The sequence below is a fragment of the Xiphias gladius genome, chromosome 7 (genome assembly GCF_016859285.1).
Source record: "Xiphias gladius isolate SHS-SW01 ecotype Sanya breed wild chromosome 7, ASM1685928v1, whole genome shotgun sequence".
Classification (NCBI taxonomy): domain Eukaryota; kingdom Metazoa; phylum Chordata; class Actinopteri; order Istiophoriformes; family Xiphiidae; genus Xiphias; species Xiphias gladius.
In genome coordinates this window covers 14,529,803-14,554,126 of record NC_053406.1, presented here as the reverse complement: position 1 = coordinate 14,554,126, position 24,324 = coordinate 14,529,803, and the positions used below count along the sequence as shown (strand labels likewise).

Below are 24,324 nucleotides of genomic sequence, written 5' to 3'. Positions count from 1 at the left end.
AGAGGAACCCCCCCCTCACTCAGCAAAGCCACATGAGCCATTGTTGCACCATGTCACCTTTTAAGAGGAAAAAACAAAGTGAGAAAATGCTTTAGCTGCCTTCCAACAGGAATCTCTCTGTATCAGATAAAAATCCTTAATTGAATGGAGGAGGAAGTGTAGGAAGTTCTAAGTTCAGCAGATCTAGCGTCTCCTCGTTCCTCACTATTGTGGAACAATATGTATGTTCCTGCCCTCTGAAGCAGATATCCACCAGAGGTGGTGGATATCTGCTTCAGAGGGCGTCAGCGTCCACTGCATGTTACTGTACTGTTTAGCTGCTTCATCCAGACAGCTCTGGAGAAAATGTATATCCAATTCATATTTCCTGTCTGCCCCTAACAACACAGGTTTTCATTACCTCTGCCAAGGAGGTTATTTTTTCACCCATATCTGTCTGTTAGTATGTTCGTTTGTCAGCAAGATTAAGCAAAAAGTACTTAACCGATTTGCACCAAACTTGGTGGAGGGATGGGGCATGGACCAGGGAAGAACCCATTAAATTCTGATGCTCCCGTTAAAGGGGCGGATCCTTAACATTGCGAGATAGGGCATTTTTCGACATCTTTGCCAATATTTGGCCTTGGCAGAGGTGTGCACTCTACTGAGGACCATTCTAGTCACCGGACTGTTCATGCTTGGGGTGAAAGTTGTCCTCATGTTCAGAGCTGACATAAGTCCAGGGTTTTGTTTAAGGGCTCGACTTTCAGTGGAAATTTTACTGTGATTATGATCATGCAAATGAGTCATTCCAGGCAAATTGTAAGTGAAATCACACAAAATGAGTTGTTAAAGTTTTGATTTTTGATGTAGTACATATCGGCACATGGTTTATCACATATAACATCAATTAGATCACTTTAAACGTGATTTTGCCTACCTGTTCCATATTGTAATTTATGTTGATATGAGATATTATCATTCATAACGTGACATTCATTTCAGCCATATCGCACGTCATGGTAGGAAAAGCACGTGTAAATAGTAACATTAATGATAGCTGGATTTAATTTAGCTGCTTCAGTTCAGGGCTCTTGTATTCTGCATGTTGTATCACTGTTATGGTTTACCAGGAAACTTAAATTGATCAAAGACGATGTTAATGTTATTTGTCACACCAGTAGTGGTCCTGCTATCAAAAGTCAAAATGTCTGCTGTGTAAAAGACCATATGCACATACAGTTCTGTGCACGTCATGCAAAGACTTTTATGCAAATCTACAGCAAAGTCAAGCTGTTTCCAGTCATAAGCAGCAGGTGGCACTGCCCCCCCTCCACTATCTGCTCCCATGGGGGACAGTGGGAACACTGCATTCTCTGCAATAAGTAAATGAAATTCTGCACTTATACAGCTCCATATACATACAACACGAAGTCATGTTTTGTGCAGTTAGTAGATCAGATCTCCTCTGTGGTTTGTTGGCTGGGACATTTTTGAATACCAGTGTTTTTCAGCCGCTTGTCTGTGTGCAGTGGCTTTTATCAAGGAGCTCATTCCAGCCCTAGTGGCTCCGAGCCAGACGACCTTACACTGTAAACAAGGACAAAAAGACATTTTAATTAGCACCAGCAATGTGATCCTCACAGAACCATGAGCCCCTTTCATACAGCCTGTTCAAGACGGGAACGTTGTGCCTTTCTTCAGACTCGCCATTCCGCACAAAAGGTATGAACATGGCATTGGGGGGCATTGTTGTTCCGGCAACTAGCCGCCAGTGGAGGTGGTGACAGAGCTGGATCGCACTCTGTGTAAAAGGGAGAGCCGGCGTCGCAGGCGAGACACCCCACATATCTAAATCACACACAGGGGCAGCATTATGCTGGCTTTGTTTGGTTCAGTGTAAACAAGCAAAGCTGCAAAAATGAGGGGTCTTCGTAAAGGCAATGTAGCAAGATCTCTGAAGTTTAAAAGAGGCTCTAGAGAACACTTTACCTTCATGTCTGGTGTGTCCTGCTGTGCAATGTCTTCATGTACTTTATGTGTGTAAGCAGGCCAACAAATAAATTAGTGCATGTGTGTGTGTGTGTGTGTGTGTGTGTTTGCAGCTTGAGATTGTATATATAAAGCCCTCCATCCCTTGGGCACTGTCAGCCCTTTCAGACAGTCCATGATAATCATCCATCGTCATGATGAGGGCCAGCCAGGGAGGATTAAAGCAGACCATAAGTCGTCTCCCCAAACACCATCTTTCCTTACAGGAAGTAACGTCTCCTGTCTGTTAGCCTACGTTTTTCTGCCCGCTCTCTACCAGGCCAATTCTTTGCATGTGTCACATTAAATGGGGGTTTAAGTGAGATTTGCCTGCTGTGTGGTTTCTTAGACTAGCATGTCTGTCAACCTGATACTATTTGTGTTACTCTCTGTCTACTACTTATGGTAGTTCTTACTGTTGTATACGTTGGCACACTTGCAGTGAGAGCCATTAAGATTGGGATCATGTTACATTTAGTTCTTCCTCCCATAGACAGAAAATGAATTCTCAGCTGAATTCTGCCTTTTTTTAATCCTCTCCCCTCTCTCTTGTGTTAAACTAAAATGCTGAAGGTAAGATCCCAGCCCAGACACAATCTGAGCTTTTCAGACTAGATCCCTGTCTTTGTGCCATAGACAGCATCAGGCCATGATAAGTTACTGGGACTGTCAAAGTCTGTTAAATGCAGGAACACTAAATGTCGTGCTTTATTTCACTCCAGCAGTATAAAGTATAACTTAGACTCATTCATGCCCGTTCACTTCTGTACAAAACTCAAAGCAATAACTTAATCACAAAATCCTAATTCCTTAAGAATGAATGAGTATAATCAGACTTGCAAAGCACAGAGATCCATCAAGATTAATGGAAAAGCTTTGTGCCGTGGCCGACTTAAGTTTGGTGTGTGTGTGTGTGTGTGTGTGTGTGTGTGTGTGTGTGTGTGTGTGTGTGTGTGTGTGTGTGTGCGGGTGTGTGTGTGTGTGTGTGTTTTAGAGAGACAGAGAGAGAGAGAGAGAGAGGACAGAGATAGTGTGTGTTAGATAAAAAGATTATTTGTAGCATGTAGGCCAAAAGTCACTTCTACTCAACACCATGGACACACACACACACACACACACACACACACACACACACACACACACACACACACACACACACACACACACACACACACACACAGATTCTTCTTGTGCCACTCTGGCCCTGGTACTGCCATCTGGGAGGTCTATGGATGTGACAGCCATTGTGAGAAGTTGTGTGGATACTGTTGTGGTTATCCTCTGATGCTCAGACCCCATATATTTGAATTTTCACCTCATTTGATTGATTCATGTTTCTCCATTATTTTTTCAGTCAAAGTTAATGTCATTCATTTCTGAATCATCTGAGACATACATTATCTATCCTCTTCATTCATGCAAATGTGTGTTAGTGAAGATCATTTGTGTGTTGAGATCTCATCTGTGGCTTTAGGAAAGAGGGCACAGGAGGCTTGTAGCAAGGCGACAGTCCAGATGTTGTTGAGCTCCCTACAGAGCAGCACCTCTTCCCAAGTCAGGACAGCTCTGTACACACAAGCTGCTGCTGCCAATTTGCATATCCGCTGCCGACTGGCCAAAGTCGAGAGCAGGGTGGAGCTATTTAAATGCTCCAGATGCAGAGTTGCAGAGATCGAAGGTGTACCTGTTTTAAAGAAAGATGTTTCCAGACCAAGTGTGGGGGGTCATGTGTAGAAAAAATCTGGATGCCATCTGATTGGTGAGGCAAGGAAAATAGGTGCACTTTTGTAACGCAGGGTGCTGTGGAACTAAAGAAGTGACACTCAGCCCGAGGAGCTTTCTGAGGCCTTTTCACTGCTTTCTGTCTCCTATTTCTGCTGTCTGGTGAAACTAAAGAAATATCGCTGGTTGTGAAGGGATAATATGGCAGCAAATTCAGAAACTAACAGTGATACAGAGGTATGTGCTTGTTGCTTTCCTTCTGGCTGACTCTGCAGTAAAGACTGTGTGTATCTGTGTTACTCCCTCTCTGTTTTTCCTTAACCTTCCAACATAGTCATCTGTGGCTGCATGTTTCCTCTGTGCATATACTGAGTTGTATGTGCAATTTAGATTATCCTCATAAAGCCACACGAGCTGGACCATTCACATGAATGCATGTGACCGGGTTTTGTGCTCAAATATGATTTTGCACAAGTAACAACAATTTTCTGCTAAGCTACTGAAAGAATTTAGAATATCTGTTTTCCACATGACTGCAGAACATGGTGGAGTTGATTCGTTTCTGAGCTTTTCCCTGTTCAGTTTGTAAGATGTTAAAACACACATGTATTGATACGTTGTGACAGCTTAATGCATTGAGAGTGTGGTGAATGCCTGCCTGCAAGCACCTTTAGGGTACTGGCATCTTTTTGAATTTCCTTTGACTTACATACCCTGTTAAACCAGTCTTATTAGTGTTTTATTTAGTTTTGAATATTTGGATTTTTGGTTGTGCGGAAATTTGCATGAGCTCTATAGCTGTGGGAGTGTGTGTGTGTGTGGGGGGGTATTTTTGGCGCTCTCTCTCTCTCTCATTACTGAGCCAGCATTACACAGAGCCCCTGCTATAACTATCCAAACAACCACAGCATTCACACAGAGTGCACATGGCTCACTTCACCACCTGCTACTGGCCTTGCCACAATGGGAAACCTCACTGGTATTCAGCATGTGCATTCCATAACTTTCACTTTTTAAGGAGGAATAAACATAGAGCATTATTTCTGGAAAGAAGGACCACATTTGTATTCATGCTTTTTCTTGAAAAACTGGACTAAAATTCAAGAGGAGCTTAAGATCACAGTGTATATCAGATGGTAAATGCAACCCCACTATGTGCACCATCTCCCACCCTTTACCAGCATACAGTTATGTAAGCATTCCTGCCAACACGGGTGAGGTCTGCCAAGCAAAAAGGATTTAGCATTCATTGAATAATAGCATAGTAATTATTGTAGCTGAATTATAAACGACTCAGTCGACTAAATTTCCTCTGAAGCTGAAATTTGTTATCATCATAGAAGGTCAATAACAACATGCTGTACAGTTTCATTATGACTTTTGGCAGCATCTGATTGCATTTCCCATGTCATACAGGGAGCGTTTGAAGTGGGCTTTCCCCCTGAGAGCTGTGTTTCATGCAACAAATCATCATCCATCAGCGCTGTGGCAGCCCAACCCACTACCACGATCCAACAGTAACAAAGTTGCATAGTCAACTACACAACTTGTTTATGTTGAATTGGGTTTCATGTCCTTCAATTGTTTCTCAGGGACTGTATGGGTTAGCCCTAAAGATTTTAGTCCCATTGTAAAATATGTCTCTCTGACATACTCAAAAGGTTACTTTTCATACAGTGGCCTCCTTGAAAAGCTTTGACTGAAGGACAACAAAGGACATCATTAGTTTTTGTTATTGTGCAGCAATCTTACATTCGCTTCTCAGAAGGCTTATTAAATTTCATTAAAATGATTGAATGCATTGGTCTGGACTGTATATGCAATAAACGGCTCTCCGGTGCAATTGTTGCTTTAGCCCCACTTTACTTATTTCACATGACAAACAGGACATTCCAGTCGAGGATATGTTGGACTGGGCACAAGCTGGAGGTCAGTATGGGAGTCTCTTCAGAGGCATCAACACACCACAAGCACATGTTTATCAGTATTGCAGGAAATGCCAAAGAAGTAGCTGTTGACAAAGTGAGATATTTTGTCATTACCAAAGGCTGAATTTTCCTGTCCACATACCATTGTTTAATTTCCCCTGTCTGATTTATTTGACTATGTAGAAACTGTAAATGGATTTTTAAATAATGTGAGGAAGTCTTTAAAGTCAAGTGGGCTTGAGTTGTTCTATTGTATATGAAGGCTCATTTTTTCACACAGTAGTTCCTGAGCCTCTGTGTGTCATGCCTCTTTGGACCTGAACCAGCCATACTGTGGTTTCACCTGGTCTGAGGCTTATTCATGCAGTTTCATCACTGACAAACTCTGCATGGCATCACTCATGATAAAGGTTACTTATCATTGCTCATGATGAACTAACCCTCAAGAGGAACTGAAATGTCACTTGGGCCAGTTATGGAAATTGTAATTGGTTCAGGTCTCAGCTGAGACTCATTCCAGTGAGAGACTGTGTGGTAGCCTAATGGAAACGTGTGTAATTGATGTCAGAGCCCATTACGTTTTATTCTAGTTATAGAAGGTTGTTTTCACGTCATCTAATTAATATTGCAGAATGAGGAGACATTTCTGTAAATCTTACACAAAGTTAGGCCACAGTATTATGTTGTAAAAGAGGTCAGGGTATTTGGGTGTTCTTTCCAAACTTTGAATCAACTTTTCTTTTTTTGAAGGTTTTTAATATGATAATGAATAATTTTGGGATCTTTTACTGTGCACGGTATAGCTCAATCATATGTTGCATGAGTACATTGATTTATCGGCTTCACACATGATAGCCTGACTTTGGTCTTCTGTTGGCTGTGGTCCGGAATGGGTCATGCTATTCAGCTTGGACAGGCTGACATATAACAAATACCTGCCATTGAGTCTTGTTAGAAGGAGTTTTCGTTGATCTCAGTATGTTTTTAAAACTGTTGGGCAGGGAAAAGACAGAAACATTTGACGATATTCAAACATCCTACAATTAGCACTTTTTAAAGCCAAATCACTTCATCCTGCACACTTTAATTATAGAATTCTAGATTTTGGTCATTTTTGAAGAGTCAGACTTCCACATGGATTGCAGTGGATCTTTGGAAAACAGGAGTTAAGGGAGTGACGCAAGAGAGAAGTTCAGTGGAATTAAATGCAAGTACTACTGCCTCTGTGTGACAGCAGAAACTCAAATGGCTTAATTAAGTTAGGATCTGGACTGGTAGAAATAGCTGCATGTTGAAAAAACACAGTAAAATCTGATCAAATCTCTCTTCTTTTTTGAAGATTTAAGTGTAATAATTTTCCCGTAGCCCTTTCCCTGAAACAGTGAATGGGAAGACAAATGTCAAACCCTGAGCTCCTCCTACTTCACACAGAAGTGTGCCAGGAACACCAAGCAGCTACGGACATCATGATGTCATCGATTAAAACTACACTCCATAACAAACACTTTTGTTCTTGAGCTGATCATCTTGAATATCTGCTTTCTTTTGAAATTAATTACAGCTTCTTTAGGTTTTCTTCTTCCAGCTGATTTGAGCTGATTAAATATAGAAACTAAAGAGTAGAGGTGCAATGATTAGTTGATTAATCACTTAGTTAATCAATAGAAAATTTATTGGCTGCCATTTTAACAGTCGAATAATCATTTTAGCAATTTTGTAAGCAAAAATGACAAACATTACCTGGTTCCAGCCTCTCAAATGTGAAAATTGGTTACGTTACGTTGTCATACAAAATAGGAAAGTGGATATCTTTGGATGTTGGACTGTTAGTTGGACAAAACATGACATTTGAAGACATCACCTTGGTCTGTGGGAAATTATAACAGGCATTTTTTAAAATTCTCTGGCATTTTATAGACAAGATAACTAATTGATTAATCAAAAAAATAATTAGCAGATTAATCAATAATGAAAAAACATTGTTAGTTGCAGCCCTAATTAAGAGAAGATAAATATTTTTGGCTGCTTGTGCAACCAGGCAGGTATATAAAAAAGAGAGATCCAATTTACAATGAAATACTTTCCCTGTCGTACGCCTTAAAGCATTTTCAGCTGTAACTGTGGTTTTTTTTCCCCCCAAAGACTTTAATGTCAAGGATAATCATATCATGGAATGATGGCCTGGCTGGTTCAGTTGGAGAGGAAAAAGTTGCACCATGTTCCAGTTTTGACTTGGTCCCTTTTGCTTTACAAAGCTGCTTTAGAGTGCTTAGTGGAAAGAATCTGTTACCTGCACAGAGTATTACCTGCCTCTTCACTTAGATTTAAAGACAGTGTAGCCAGATAGTATGTGCGGCTTAGAGAAGAAAACTGTGACCAAGCTCTAAAGCTAGGGTCATGTTCAGGAATGCTTAGGAAAGTGATTGGACTTCTGAATATGATGAAAAGCATAGACCCTCTCCATTAGAAAGTAACAATTATGTAAATGTATTTTTTAAGTTTATAATGTGCACACAAAAAATTAAGGAGAAGAAATGCTGGAGGACGGGCAAAGTGTCATGAAACTGTTCAAGTTGAATTATCCCAAACATTTTGTCATCAAGGTGGTGTGTGTGTGTGTGTGTGTGTGTGTGTGTGTGTGTGTGTGTGTGTGTGTGTGTGTGTGTGTGTGTGTGTGTGTGTGTGTGTGTGTGTGTGTGTGTGTGTGTGTGTGTCTGTCTGTCTGTCTTGAAAAAACACCCTGTAGAGTAGCAGAGTAGTAAGTAGTAACTTACTCCACACATTTGCATATGAATGAGGAAATCTCCTTAATGCTTAATGTGGTATGTGAAGACAAATACACAGGCATATAAATAGTTTAGAATTAATTAATGTATTAGCTTAATTAGTGAACTCATTAGCATAGCAAGTTATGTTTAATGTATAATTTGTGATTATGACGGGGTGTTGAGCAGTTTAAGTAGCTCAGCTTACAGTTTGGTGGATACACAGGTTACCTTGCTTTACAGTTTTTTCTTTTCTGTTATAATGCCACTTTACCTTCAGTATATGCTTTGTTGGGGTGAGCATCAATGTTTTAGTACGTTGTAGTGTGTATTAGAGCTGAAATGATTAGTCAAGTAACCCATTAGCCAAATGACACACAATTATTTGGCAAGAACTTTTAAATCATTTTTCAAAATAAAATGCCAAACGTTCACAGGTTTCACCCCACTGTCACCTAAACAAGAGAATCGTGGATGTGAATTGTTTTATTGTCTACAGCTCAAAGCTGTAAGTGTTAAGTAGATTCAGCATTCGAGCCTGTACTTCGTGTTTGGGTCGGTGTGTAGCCTGTGAGCGGTGACGTGTAGCTCATCAATTCTGCTGATCAGTTCCCTGGGGCACTGAGTGGCTCGATGGGGCTGAAGGACACTTTGTCCTCTGGGATAGAGGCGTATAAATGCTGGAGCCTCTGCTCTCTGCTTCCCGCTGCCCGCTGAAGTGGGCATGAAGAGCAGTTCAAACAGAGGCAAGAAGAAGAGGCTTTACACGCTGGTAAAAGGTCCCACAGGTGAGGCACTGCAAGAATGGAGGTGAGGCCCTGCATGGAGGGATGGTGTTCTTGGTTTGTGATACAACTTTTATAATCCATTTTTCTAAGGAAGATTTGGCTTGTGCTTTAATGTTGTTTCTGTAGTAGCGTGAGCTGTGATTTTAGCAAGAGATTACAACTGATACTGCTGAAAGTCTGTTTTTATGCACCAACATTAAGAATGAGACTATGAAATTGAATGACAAACTTTTGTGCATATCTGCTCCAAAGTTGTCAGAGCTTTGCGAGCCACCATCTCTTCTATGTAGGTCACAGCATCCATCATGTGGGACATTGATCTCTGTGCTTTGGTTGTAGCACAGGAAAGCAGGTCACTGATTTCATAAACTGTGAAACTATCAATTTCCTCTCTGCCCTTAAGCTCTAAATACCAGCATAATTAAAACGTTCGACCATGGATGGAGGACATAGCAAACCACAAAGGGATGACAGAGAATATTTTTTTAAGATTAAAAGAGAAGCTTTTTAACTCTGGTTGAACATTGATGGAAGGATATCCAACTTGCATCAGACTTTAAGTAGTTTCCAGTGAGGATAACATATAAGGGAATAAATCAGTTAGTAATTTTTGACTCCAGAATGGCTTAAGAGATAAATGAAATCTCAGAAGTGTGTCCCAGTGTGTTTTACTTTGGCGTTTGAATTTTCATGAAAGTTTGAATGATTCTCTGCATTATGTAACTGCAGCTAAGACAAAAAGCCTTATCTGCTGGTACTGACATCGGCTGGAGTGGTGCATTTTTTTAGTGGTGCTTGAAACACTAACTAGGATGATATCAGAGGAACTAATAACATGAGGCAGTGCTGTAGTGGCAGGAGGCCAGGTTGAGCCAATAACATGATATTACAGACGTTGGAAACAACTGCCCTCGAAATACCATTATGCATCAGTCAGTCATCTTGCTGATTACTCAATAAAGCAGTTATCTTATCTGTTCTGCAATCTTACCATTTCCTGTGGTAAATGGTACGTTCTTTCATATGTCCTTACTTTGCTTTTATTCAATCATTTAATTTTTGTTTCATCTTCCTTCTTGTTTTCATCTGTTTTGCATGAACACATCTACTCCTCTTGTCATATCCCTCCCGTCTCTTGAACCTCATGCATCTAATTTCCTCATGGCGGACTTTCTGGGGGTCCTTCTCCTTCCTTTCCTGACGTGCCCCCCCCCCTTTTTTTTTTCCTTTCGCATAAATCACTACATATGCATGCTCCCTTCTGATTGGAGATTGCAGAGTGCACTCTTGCCCCAACTGCAATGGAGGACAGTGACCATGAGGCTCACTCTTCATCAGACGAGCAGGACTCCTGCCCTGCCTCCCCTAATCACAGCAGGGACCATGATGCTGAGCAGGTACTGGTGACTTCCCCAGAAAACTCCTAACCTCCCCATTTTACACCCTGTCTGGTCACAGTCTTCGATTGATTTCGTCACAGCAAACATACTGTACAGTTACAGAGGACAAAATCATGATTCAAACACAACTCAACTTAACTTTAACTTTTGAGCCTTTTAGGTATTTTTCCATCAGACCAAACGATGGTACTCGGTGCTTCATGTGACCTGTCACAGAAAACCATTCTACTTTTACCACTCAGCTAATGTATACTTCATGAACATAACATGAGTGCAGAGTCACAGTATGGCCCCACAGCTGAATTTAAATGGCCTCATTGCTTTCTGAGGGTCACTGCATTATTTAGCTTTGTGCTCCACTAGCAGGGAGACAAGTATGTGGTACTGGGAGAGCTGTGGTAACTGGAGTCCAGAGTTGCACAGTAGCTTATGCTTCAGCGTAAGTGTAACCTCTTACAGGAAAAGCTTTACTTTATTTTTTATTCTAGCTTTTTGACAGCTTAGTGTATATTATGCCTGGAAAAATGGGGATGAAGAATACACTATGTACCTAAGGACTGATATAGTCCTTAAATAACAACCATAAAGAAAGTCTTTTTGCCTCACATTAGCACTGCAAAATTTATGAATTTATGCAATTTTCTTTGTTTGACTATGTGATTTCCACTTAAAATCCCTGAGTCCCTATGTGCAATCAATATTCACCAATGTGAATCTTGCTTCAGTAAGACAGTCGTATCTTTTCATTACTCTGTCTGCATCTCCTCTATAGAATTTAAAACTAAGCATTATTTTCCTTCTCCATAAAATATTATGACCGTTTCTAAAAGCGTGCATTTTCTGCTCCCTGGATCTCTATCCCTTCCCTTCTACATCGGCACTGTGCCTTTCCTCTTTCCTCTACCTATCTTTGCATCCACCCTCCGTTTTTTTTCCACCTGTTCCTCCGCACCGCCTCATCTGCCTCCTTCAACCATGATGTCTCTCTAGCATTCAAGCCTTTCAGACGACTCAGAGGTGGAGAACATTATGCAAGACCCTCACTACCAAGGAGGGCATGGTCACAGCCACCACCATGACCACGACCACAAGCACCACCATTACCATCATGGCCCTGAGCCTCATGATGCAGACAGGGAAGCTGAGGGCGAAGACCGCCCCCATACCCCATCTTATTTGCGTCCCCCTGTGGCAGGTAGGGCGCAGTCGGATTCAGGTTCAGACCCCAGTTTGCCGCAGAGCAGAAGTGTGGAGTTTGACTTGTCGTCCCCCATCAGTCCCTCCAGGCCCAAGAGCCCGTGGGGTCGATTTGACCCTTACAACAACAACGAGGTAATACAAAGGATCAGTCCAACAAACCCAGAGAGGATGGAGAAGATCTCTGTGGTTTAGTTCTGCTGTCAAGGCGAAGTAGTCTGTGTGCCGTAATGTGTTAAAAGTTCATCTTCAGACTGATTGATATAGCTCATAGGATGTGACAGAGCTTGTGCGAGATTCTATAAAGTCTAAAACTAATATGATGCTTTCTGCACTTTAAAAATAAAAGGTTGATTTATGCATATTTCCTTCTGGTGGAACAGGTTGTGTTTGATGCTCTGAGATGGTAGCGTTGCTTATTGTTCTTGTTGCGTTGTTGACTTTATTTATGTGTAAGAGTGCTTGTGGGAAAGTTGACATACCGTGAATGGGACAACCAGGTTTTTTGAGTGGTTGATAACAACATTGAAAAATAATTTTTACACAGTCATATCTACATGTTAATGTGTGCTTCCCTGATGTATTTGTTTATCTTTTTCTGCATTTTTAGGACCAGGACAAGGAATATGTCGGTTTTGCAACATTGCCAAACCAGGTCCATCGCAAGTCAGTCAAGAAGGGATTTGACTTCACACTCATGGTGGCAGGTAAATCCTTTTCCTGATCTTGAGCTCAACCTTTGACTTTGAAGAGACTGCTAATCACACAGTCTTAACCTCACTCTTTTTGTCTTTGTTGTTCTTTGTTCAAAGGGGAGTCTGGCCTGGGAAAGTCCACTTTGGTCAACAGTCTGTTTCTCACAGATCTTTACAAAGATAGGAAGCTGCTCAATGCTGAAGGTGAGGAAGCCGCAGCTTTTGATATATACTGTATTTTTTTCTGTTTTGTTTGATATATATTTGTTCTACAACATGTCATGGCTGATATTAAAGACAGGGGTCTGTTTGCATCTGTCCTCTAGAGCGAATCACACAAACAGTAGAAATCACCAAACACACAGTGGATATAGAAGAGAAAGGTGTCAAACTGAAGCTCACCATTGTGGACACCCCTGGATTTGGGGATGCTGTAAACAACACTGAATGGTACATGTCAAACATCTCTTCACAGAGTACAGCTGGATAACCTCATTTCACCAGCTCTACCGTGGTTAAAAAGTCATGTTTAATAGTGGAGCTATTGCCTCAGAGACTGAATGTCCTTTTGTGTGTTTTTGCTGTAGCTGGAAGTCAGTGGCTGACTACATCGACCAGCAGTTCGAGCAGTATTTCAGGGACGAGAGCGGCCTCAACCGCAAGAACATCCAGGACAACCGTGTACACTGCTGTCTCTATTTCATCTCACCCTTTGGTCATGGGTATGACAAAGCTGCAGTGCTCTTCTAGGGATTAGTTACCCCTCCCTCTCTTTTAATGGGGAAAATTAACCCCTTTACTGCAGTATGAAATCTTCTGTGCTGGCATTTAGATCATAATCAGCCTCCAGCAAAGAAAGCAGAGGAAGCTAGTGTTACCATTTCCTTTACTTTCCCCTAAATGACATACATCACAACAATTTTCATGTCTATTCACGGCCTTTTTTCTGAGCACACACAGCCACTGCGTAATTGAGATTTATCGTAAATATCTCGTATTTACTTGCAATCCACTCAGCCCCATAAATTGTTAATGCAGCGGGCTCTTTCCCAGAGTTAAAGGAATTCTCCACTGCCTTCAGGTGAATTTACATCTGGTGCCGTGCTGTGGCTCAGGAGGTAGAGCGGGTCGTCCACTAACCGGTGGTTTGATCCCCGGCTCCTCCAGTCCACATGTCAAAGTGTCCTTTGGCTGAGATACTGAACCCCAAATTGCCTCCGATGTATCATCGGTGTGTGTGTGTGTGTGTGTGTGTGTGTGTGTGTGTGTGTATAGAAAAGTGCTGTTTGTATAGAAAAGCGCTGTGTGAATGGGTGAATGTGTTATGTAGTGTAAAGTGCTTTGAGTGGTGAATAAGACTAGAAAAGCACTATATACGTGCAGTCCATTTACCATCACAATTTAGTCTAATCAATTGTTCGTGCTGAGTGCTGATGTGGTACTTTTCAGTGCATTTGTACACATGAACTGGTCCAAGTTACTGTGCTCATTAAGGAACTAATATACCATTAATGTGAAGTAATGCTGCGCTTCATTTTTCAAAGTCACAGTGGTGGAGAAACCGCTCCCTCTGTTGATGAGTTTCAGTCATTACTCATCAGGTATCACACCGAGAGGTTCATCAGGATTTATGGAAATGTCTATAAACCATATGAATGGTTGAAATATCACCTCATGTTAAACGACTCTTGACTGTTAATTTTTTTACATATAGAGAGAGTATTGTGTTTCATTGTGTATGCGTTGTATGTCTTTTAGTCTTCGGCCTTTGGACGTGGAATTTATGAAAGCTCTGCATGAGAAGGTTAACATCGTCCCCGTTTTGGCCAAAGCTGACACACTCACCCCAAGTGAGGTCAAGAAAAAGAAAATCAAGGTAAGTCAGATCTCAATCAATAAACCGTCGATCTGTACATGTGTTTCATCCCATAAATGAAACTGAAATCACACTAGAGAGATGTATTAGTTTCTTCGTGAAAAAAGATCATCACTGATAGTATTATCCACACTTTTACATTAGAAAGACGTTTTCATTCTGTACTTGTATCTATGTTTCTCTGCAGATCAGAGAGGAGATTGAACAGTATGGTATCAAGATATACCAGTTTCCTGACTGCGACTCTGATGAAGACGAGGAATTCAAGCAGCAGGACCTCGAGCTGAAGGTGAGAGCCACAGCTGCCAGGTGTTCTTGTCCCTGCTCTTTCTTTCCATTTCTTTTCTGCAGTCTATGGTCAGTACCACACTTTTTCGACATGAACATGGGTTAGGGTTAACAAGCAAACGTGAACTGGAGTTTTTGCAGTGTAGGGGGGACAATACACAGCATCAGCTAAAAACATCTGAAAACTTAATGGATCGTTCAAAAAAAAAAAAAATAGACCTAGCACCAATAGCAAGTATAACATGGTAAATGTTCATTCTTTTCATTCTATTTCGCAGGGTTTGAATTTTTAGACACAAAACTCTTTTATTGTCCTGATCATATCAAAAAGGATGACTCAATTATGTAGTGTTGTAGTGATGTTAAAATGAATACACGGTCCATATAATGCATGAGCTTGGTAGTCAAACCCCTACTGACTCTCACCACCCTTCTCACATCATAAACTGACAGTGAGGATACAGTCAGTGTGCCAGTTAATCTCTCTTTGTTTCTGTCCTTGAGTAGCCTCTGACAAAAGCATTGTGTTAACTGCAGCAGATAAATAAAATACGGGAATAAAAGATAGAAGAATTGAAAAAACGAGGAATGGGAAGATTTGAAAATGAAGCAAGTCAATGTTTAATGTTTGAGAATTGGGGTTAAAAACTATGAATTATTGCTCCAAATGAGATTAAGCAGAGATTAGGGAGAAAAGGAAAGATGTTGGAGAGAACAGGACAAAGACACTGAAGAGGCAAGTGTGGAAAGATAAAAACAAAATAGCCATAACCACATCTGCACAGATCCATCCCTACCAACCGACTCATCTACACCCTCAACTGCCAGGTATTTTTGAAACACCTTTTTAATTTTATGACCCTTTCCGTTCTCCCCACAAGGAAAGCATTCCCTTTGCGGTAATTGGCAGCAACACAGTGGTGGAGGCCAAAGGGAAGAGGGTGCGGGGCCGTCTGTACCCCTGGGGCATCGTAGAAGGTAGACCCTTTCTCCAAGTCCATCCAAAGTTAAAGTTTCATTTGTAGTATAAACATATTTTTTTTAAAAACACACAAAACAAACAATGCCAGTGCTTGTGTGTGTTCATCAATCATTTTGCCTTTTTACATTTTCAATATTAGCAGCGATTTAGTATTTGCAGTCTTTGAAGAGTGCCAGATATATTGTTGAAACCGATCTTCGCACTGTGGTTTGCAGTGGAGAACTCGGCACACTGCGATTTCGTGAAGCTGAGGAACATGCTCGTTCGCACGCACATGCAAGATCTCAAGGACGTGACCCGGGAGACCCATTACGAGAACTACAGAGCCCAGTGCATCCAGAGCATGACCCGCATGGTCGTGAAGGAACGTAACCGCAAGTATGCTCACGCTGCAGCAGGGGACGCACACAGATACACAGAACTAAACTCTGCTTGATTTGGTGGATTTCACAGACAGATTAGAAGAATGAAATGTAAGAAAGATTAAAGAAATATTAGATATCAAGATAAAGATATATCAGACACTAATTACATTTTTGTAGAGGTGGTAGTGAATTTATTAAACAATACGTTTTATTTCCTTAAAGATGTAATTCTTTATACTTAATGGGTTAGGAATTATCCTATATTTATCCTCACAGGCACATACAGTTATCTGGTATTTTTGGTTTATGTGTTAATGAGGTTTGTCAACAGCGTCAGTTGCACAGAGTTCAAGAGCTGATTACATATCACTTACTGCCCAAGGCAGATTTAAATGACCGTACATGTTGTGTGTGCCGATTATAGTTTTAGAACTTGTGATGATTGTAATCAGTGGAGTTTCAGCCTTGAAAATCAGCCGCAGCTCTGGTCTTGACCTGGTCTCTATTTAGGTAGTTTCCACTAAGACACTGATGCCTGGCCAGTATTGTACAACCATTCTCTAAACAGATACACTGCAGTGTGTTTATCTGCTACCTGAAAGTTATGGCAATTTGGGGAAAATTTGTCTTTTTCTGTGTTCAGCATCTTACAGGTAACGTCCTTAGAAGCCATGTGTCAGGCAGCCGAACACTTAACAACCACAGCTAGCTCATAACGTCAAAGCCGGCTCCATCTGTTGTGACACCTGCATAAAATATTATGGATGTAACTTGATACCGGGATTTGGCCTGAAGTAAACATGAAAAATGAAAATGGTGCCTCTTCAAAAAACCAACTGTAAATATTAAATGTTGCACTTCTCTACAACGTTTATCTCGCTGCAGTAAACTAACCAGGGAGAGCGGTACAGACTTCCCCATCCCCGTGGTGCCTGGAGTGACGGACAGCGAGACAGAAAAGCTCATCCGAGAGAAAGATGAGGAGGTACGGCACGCAGACCATGAACTGGAGTCACATCGTCACCAGCACGGTCATGACCACAAGTCTGAGCAAGGCTTTGAACACCATGAGAACTCAGACCCTCAGGCCGACCCAGAGACTCACTCAGATCAGATAAAAGATGAAGCCCTCTGACTGTCTTTAGCTCACAGATTTTGCTTCAATATAATCTCTGTATGAAGCACATGCAGTTCATGTTTTCTGAAGCTGACAATGAGTAGCCTCAAAAACATGAACTGCCGTAATTATGTATTCAAGTCTCTACTCCCCAGTCCGCGCAAGTCCTCTGGACCTTTGACTAATGGGCAGGAAAAGAGTTTGCCACATAAAATGAAGGCACTTAAGTCAAGATGAATTCCATTTTATATGCGCTCCGCCCGCTAGCAGCTGCGCACATACAATTGCTTCCAGGTAACTTCTCATTTTGAGCAACAATGATATTGGAATCCCTGAATATGTTGAATATGTTGCTTTGTACTCATCATAAAATGAGACCCTACCCAGGGAGAAGAAGTCAGAAGAAGTGTTAATCCTAGGAGGTTACCATATACAGAAAACTGCCACCTTTTGTCCAGTTTTTTATAGACCCAGATCTAACCCTGATGCTAAGCAATATTTCATAATCCCTCGTTTGAAAGAGTCAGCACTGCTTTTAGCCCTGGGTTAATGAAACCATGGCTGGTTCAACACTGCCAGTGCAGTGCAAACACCTAAGGAAAGGTACTGATATTGTTAGAATTTGACATTTATTTTCAGTACCCCAGCAATTATATTCAAAGGCTAAAAAAATAGTATGAAATAAGATATCAATTGTTTCTTTGTCAGAAAAATCAACAGAGTAGGTACTGGTTGGAAGGAATATTCTTAGACGAAATATTATTAGTTGAAATATTATTCTTTGTCGGTTCCTAATATTTTAATTCTTCACATACACTATGAGCCCAGTCACTGTTATTATTTTCCAGTTAAGGTAACTGAAAATGAGCTGAGGAGGCATACATCATTGTACATGGAGTTAGTTTTCATTCATTTCAAGTTCTTTCGCTCTTCCCCACTAAATCCTTTTTTTTTTTTTTTTGTCAAATAAAGATATCATTTGTCCTCAGTTGTTTTTTTTTGTTTGTTTATTGTGTGTAACCAACATTAAAATGTGGTTAAACATGATAATGTTGCTGTATCATCATACTATCTCAATATGTGTTGGAATGGCGGTAATGGGTGTGGTAGTCAGCTCGTATTCTGTACTACACAAAGTACGATCACAGCACAGCACAAACAGTACAATACAACAGCTAATAACTAAAATTACCAAGCAGCAAATGATTGTGTTACTTGCCTTTCACTGGTTTCCACCAAAAACCAAACATAAATCGTAGCTTTATGATGAATCTAAAACAAAACAGTTATGAGTTTGATTTGTTAACAGCTAAATGATCTTTTAATATCCTGAAATGCTGCTTTTGTAACAGTAAATATTCTGTGGGGTAGGTGAAGTGGAGCCAGTGCTTCCCCGCAGTGTGTCGGCACAAGTCACGTGATCTAGAAAGAACACACTCATCTCCCGGGTGTTATTGACTTGTTGTCTGTGCAGTCATGTCTAAATGATCAGCCTGTCGACTTGTTCAGACCTCACACCGCCACCAGCGTGAGAGCGGATGTGTAAAGCTGTGGCTGTGTCACATCAAACCGTGGCGCTAACACTTGTCTCATCTCTCCTCACAGTTGCGGCGGATGCAGGAGATGCTGCAGAGGATCCAGGATCAAATGCACACTCAGAAAGACGCCTACTAACACAGGACACCAGTCACGCTGTACACTTCTCTCTCTCACTGGGATTAAAAAAAACAAAAACCCACACCCAGGATACCTTGATTCCTCTCTAGAACATTGACATCCCTACGTGTCCACCCAACCACCGCTCAACCTCATCAGCAGCACGTTACACATGGATCAGGGACCTGCGAGGAGGTGGTAAGACGATCTGACATTTGCAGCTTCACGACTCCCTTTATCCTCTCCAGAATCTCTGACATTAGTGGCACCACTGCTGCAAAACACTCAACCCTCCTCCACCCCACTGTTTTCTGGTCTGTCAAAAGAATAAAATCATTGAAAAATGGACAGGTTTGATGTTTGAATAAATCGGTCTCTGGTTTGAGGGTTAGTTCACATATCTGAACTTTATTTAGCCACATGATCACGGGGTTATTGTTTTTTTTTTTGTTTTTTTTTTACACGAGGTCTTATATAAGGTTTACATCTAAGTACTGGTGACCTGCCTAGATTTTTTATAAGCACGCTTTTCTGGTGAAAGTGTTTATTTTTATTATCCTTATAGATCAACATGCATATATACTGTCATAATTTAATTTTCTATATTACACTCAAATATTTTTTCTACAGTTTTTCATCTTTTACTGTATTTGTTCTTGGTTTTATTTAACTACACGCTACAACACTGCTGGACATCATGTATGGAGGATTTATTTATGTAGAGGTTCCTGTTTGCTTTGATTTGAATTTTGTTTCATCGGTGTCTGCATGTTTATCGTAGTTGCCACCTCCGCTTCCTGACAGCATGGATGTTAGCGGCTCTGCTCCACGTCAGCCAGTCTGAACTCACATAAGAAGCCACCACATACTGGTTTCCACATCAACATTTAAAATAATCTAGCCTTTTAAATGACAGAGGAGTCTTTCATTATTATTTGGAGAATTCCCCAAAGTAGAGTTGTTTCAGAGTCATCTCATACGTGGTTGTATGATGACAGAACCATCCACAGGTCACATGTGAGAGCTGATGACACCGGTCGGTGGTCAGAGCCGATGACGACTTTGATAAGACAGGACCCTTGATTTGCATGAGGTGAGTGTCCAAGGGAAGGGATGCATCAGAGGCCATGCAGTGTATTTATTTTTGCATGTGTTTGTGAAGGTTACTCAGATTGCAGATCAATGTAGTGATCATAAGGTTATTTATGGGCAAAGAAAACATGTAGCTACTCAACTGTTGGGGGAAATATATTGAGAAGAGGTGGAATTTTTTTTTTTTTTTTTTGCTATAATGGTGTCCTCACTTCACGGGAAGTCATATGTTGGATGTGTGCTAACCTTAACGTTTATCTTATAACCAAAGCCAACAATGACAAACTTAATTGTCCTAAATTTTCCTTTTCAAAGTGTGAGTTTTGTTTTGTATTGACATGAAGAATATCGTTTTGGAATAACTTATCAAAGCCAAGAGTAATGATCAGAGCTGTTTAATGAACTTGATTCTCTTGCTAATCATTTCTATGTTCCGAGTACAAAGGTACAAACCTTTACTCTCTTTTTTTCAAATCAGATGACTCTGCCATGTTGTGTGACCTTTGTTTAAAAAAAAAAAAAAAAAAAAGAACATTCCTTGAGCTTCTGTCCCAGAGTCAGGTATTACTTTTTCTTTCTTTTTTTAACTCGTTTGTTTTATATTAAATTTGTCTTTTGTTGTTATACTTTTTGGAGTATATTTATGTAATAAATTTATAAATGAAATGCAGATGGAGAGGACAATATGTACAAATTCTAATATTGTAATAAAATATGAATATAATTTCATGTCTCCATCAGACAGTGGGTTTTGCTTCATGTGTGAAAACTTAAGCAGAATTGAAAACTGTGGCTTGATTTTAATAAACGAGTTTAGTTTTTAAGCTGTCACAAATTTTAATGAACTAATCCTAAACTAGAAAGGGGAACTCAGTAGAGCGCACACCTCTGCCGATGTCAAACAACATACACCAGAGCTCAGAGACAAAAAAATCAGATTCATAGTAAATGATCCAGATCTGCCCCAAAATGTAATGGCTTCCTCCCAGGGCCATGCCCCATCCCTCCGCCAAGTTTGGCACAAATCAGTTCAGTAGTTTTTGCGTAATCCTGCTGACGAACACACAAACAAACAAAGAGACACGGGCGATTACATAACCTGCTAGACAGAGAGAATGAGATTTTCATCATTTCAAACTTTGAGGTTGTATGCCTCCACCAACCAGTCAAGTTGCAGTTTAAATCCATGTCTGTGCAGGCTCATAATATCTGTAGAAAAGACTTTGAAGGAATTCATTAAAAGGTGTTAAGTGTATCTTGTCATAATTAAGGTATGACTTCTTGAGTTATGGGCAAAAACGTGTGTTGTGGGGTCTTGACCTTTGACCTTTGACCACCAAACGCTCATCAGTTCGTCCTCGAGTCCAAGTGAACGCTTGTGCCGAATTTGAAGAACTTCCCTCCAGGCGCTCCTGAGATATCGTGTTCATGAGAATGGGACTGAGAGCCTGAAAACATTACGTCCCCGGTCATGACTGTCTCCAGCACGGAGGCATAAAACCGTTGCAGAGGGGCTCGTCGTCAATGTCTGTGCGCTGCGGGGGTTGTGAGCGCCGCCACGGGGGCTATGTTTTCACCGGTGGCTGTAATTTGGTTTGTGTGTTCGTCAGCAGGATTACGCAAAAAGTAATGAACCGATTTGCACCAACCTTGGTAGAGGGATGGGGCATGGCCCGCGGGGGGCCCATTACGTTTTGGCGCAGATCCGGTTTCATGGACGGTTCCAGGAATTTTATTTCAATTTTAATAATTTAATGTCACCACTAGCAGATTATTTTATTTATTACAAAGAAGTACAGCGTCAAGTCAAGCATCTGCGGATCTGCTCGTGAGAGGGTGTGAAGCCAATGAACCACTCTGAAAATCAGCCTTGACCATCGACTCTTAAATAAGGCAGTTGTCTTCCTTAAAAACTGTCACTAACATATGGTTTCCGTCACAAAGCATTAACTTCCTTTTCCAAACTATGAGGCACCCTCGGAGGACCTCTGACCTAGGGCCTCCATGTAAACACAGCTCTACCTATGTGAACATACACCTCAACTGTGAGTCAGTTCTTACCGTTATCTTTTAAATATGAATTAATTCTTGCCTGGATTTTATACCCAATACTGAATTAACTGAAGAAACACATTTCTCATCAAATGTTAAGGCAAACAACGTTGGCAGAATTTCTGAGGTGTCTTAGGTAGCTTATTAGGCCAGGTCAGACAACGATACCTAGCCACCGATTCTGTTTTTTGCACCTCTTACTGTTATGAAATGGTGATAGATATTGCTGTTAAAGCCTTAACACTGTTACCTGTGAAATTAAGCGAGGGTCCCTATCATCTTTGATGACACCCAGCTGGTCAGGATAGTTAGATACCTGTCAGATCCCCTCCACAGTGACCCCCTCCCTGCTAGAGTCTGCAATTAATCTGTAATGACAGCGTGTTTTTTTTATAGGGAGCAGAAAGGAAAAAAAAGGAGACACAATGGCGAAGGGTAGAAGGAAAGGAGAGGCAGAAGGAAAAAGGGAGATAGGAAGGAAGGACATAAACAGTAAGGGAAAGGGAAACAATGTCAAAAGATGAGTGAATGGGAAAAGCACAGGGAACTGGAGGGGGAAGGAAATCACAAGGAAAAAGGAAGTAGAAAGGCAAAAGTAAAAAGATGGAGAAAGAACAATAGGGAAAAAGGGGGAGGCTATGCATATGACTGAGTGAGAGGGACGCAGGAATAGGGAAAGTAGGAGAGAGAAAGAAGGAGAAACAAGCAAGGAAGGAAGTCAGGAAAGTAAGAGACAAATGAGGGACGGACAGTACGACGGACAAAAGCGGGGCGTGCAAATGTCAGTTGGTCAGAAAGGAGCAAGAGGAGAGTCGGAAGAAATAAAGTGAGACTTGCAAATGGAGGTTCTAGCAGTAGTTAAAGGGCTGCGTAGGTGCTTGAAATAACAGTAATAGCAGTAGTTATATCAGGAATGCAGCCAGAGTTGGAGCAGTACTTGGACGGGAAACTGAGAAAACTCACAGACTCAAAAAGCAGGAGCATTAAAAACCGTTTATTTTGTCAGCAGGCATAACACAGGGCACCAACAGGCGGAATATCTGCAGGTTATAGGCGGGCAAAAATCACAATTACAGGCAGGCGGATTCAGGCCAAACAAAAGGGCTACAATGCTACGACTAAGAGACACAAAAGGAACAGTGTAAAACAACTAGGCTACTGTGCAGATCTAGAGTGTGAACACTTTGGATAAGAGGGTAGTGAGGATCGTGTCAGCAGGCAGGTGTGAGGTCAGGTTACTGGCAAAGGCAGGAACACAACCAGGACAGCTGGTGGGCAGGAGAAGAGGAGCAGGGTCTGAAATGAGGGCAGATGTTACTGGACAGATAAACCAGATGAATTCTGTTCCTCTCTCAAATGTTGATAATTGTGAGGGTGAAGTATTGACAGAGAGCTTTTCATAAAAATATCTTCATATATAGATCAAATGAAGAACAAGCACACTAATGGACGAATTGTGGTTCTAAGACAGGCCACAGTAAAGGCTTTGCCAAAAATGAGGAAAATGACCTTGGAAGAAGCAGTGAGACAGGTTAGATGTGACCAGTTAGAGGGAAGGTAAGAGAACAACACTCATTTTTATTTGAGGAAGAATTCGAAGATTAAATGAACCAAATTAAATAAATGAAGATGTGATTGTATTTCAAAAGGTACAAATAACTTTTCTGCTTTTGGTTTGACGGGAGAAGGGAGATTGTGGCAGCCGCAAACGAAATGGAGAAGCATGGACTTGGAAACTGAATTTGTAGCCATGTTGTTTTTGGCAGTACTGTAAAACTGAAAATGCTATTTTCTTGCATTTTCACTAACAGATTAAAGGTTTCACAAATCTGAAACTGTGTTTTAAAGAGTCTTTGGCTTGTCTGGGATTACATATTATGTCGTCGAGATTTATTATTAAGTGTAGTGGTTTTTGATTTAGACCTGGTCCAATGTGGTGTGTGTGTGTGTGTGTGAAGGGGGGTCTCCCTTTCTTTCATAAATAAAGTTTTCACAAATTTGAAAGTGGGTTTCAAACGTAATAGTATCAACTACAGTGTTAAATACCCTTTCAAAACTGTAAGAGGTGCAAAAAACATAGAAAGTCGTTCAGTGTTGAAGGTAAAGTTTCCCTTAATTTTCCCCTTAACTGCTGCATCAGAAGCGAACTCCAGCGTTGTGGCCAGTACCATGTACGACAGTAGTGTGAACAGCAGGGCTGCAACTAATTATTATTTGATTATTGATTAGTCATAATGCAATAGTCTAGTCAAAGAAATGTCAAAAAATGCCCATTACAACTTTGCAGAGCTGAACATGACGTCTTCAGACGTTGTGACTGAAACGAGTAATCGTTGGTTCATCCTTTGAAGATGAAACGCATCTCTTCAAACTGATACATGCGACCTGCGT

General features: G+C 41.0%; 1 protein-coding gene across 3 annotated transcripts in view; it reads left to right on the top strand.

Moving 5' to 3' along the window:
* The window catches only part of sept4b (septin 4b), a 47,148-nt gene extending 26,612 nt beyond the window's left edge, over window positions 1-20,536 (top strand). The window contains exons 1-12 of one of the 3 annotated variants that reach the window (XM_040130727.1): window positions 10,491-10,610; window positions 11,604-11,945; window positions 12,421-12,517; window positions 12,623-12,709; window positions 12,832-12,955; window positions 13,093-13,227; window positions 14,264-14,381; window positions 14,569-14,670; window positions 15,551-15,647; window positions 15,867-16,029; window positions 16,902-17,001; window positions 18,739-20,536. In XM_040130727.1, the coding sequence (XP_039986661.1) occupies window positions 10,515-10,610; window positions 11,604-11,945; window positions 12,421-12,517; window positions 12,623-12,709; window positions 12,832-12,955; window positions 13,093-13,227; window positions 14,264-14,381; window positions 14,569-14,670; window positions 15,551-15,647; window positions 15,867-16,029; window positions 16,902-17,001; window positions 18,739-18,807 (1,530 nt within the window). In that variant the 5' untranslated portion in view covers window positions 10,491-10,514 and the 3' untranslated portion in view covers window positions 18,808-20,536. Of the gene's footprint in view, window positions 1-5,148; window positions 5,250-10,490; window positions 10,611-11,603; window positions 11,946-12,420; window positions 12,518-12,622; window positions 12,710-12,831; window positions 12,956-13,092; window positions 13,228-14,263; window positions 14,382-14,568; window positions 14,671-15,550; window positions 15,648-15,866; window positions 16,030-16,901; window positions 17,002-18,738 lie in introns of those variants that run through there. The other 2 variants (XM_040130726.1, XM_040130725.1) reach the window with 2 other exon arrangements.
* The last annotated feature ends 3,788 nt before the right edge of the window (window positions 20,537-24,324 follow it).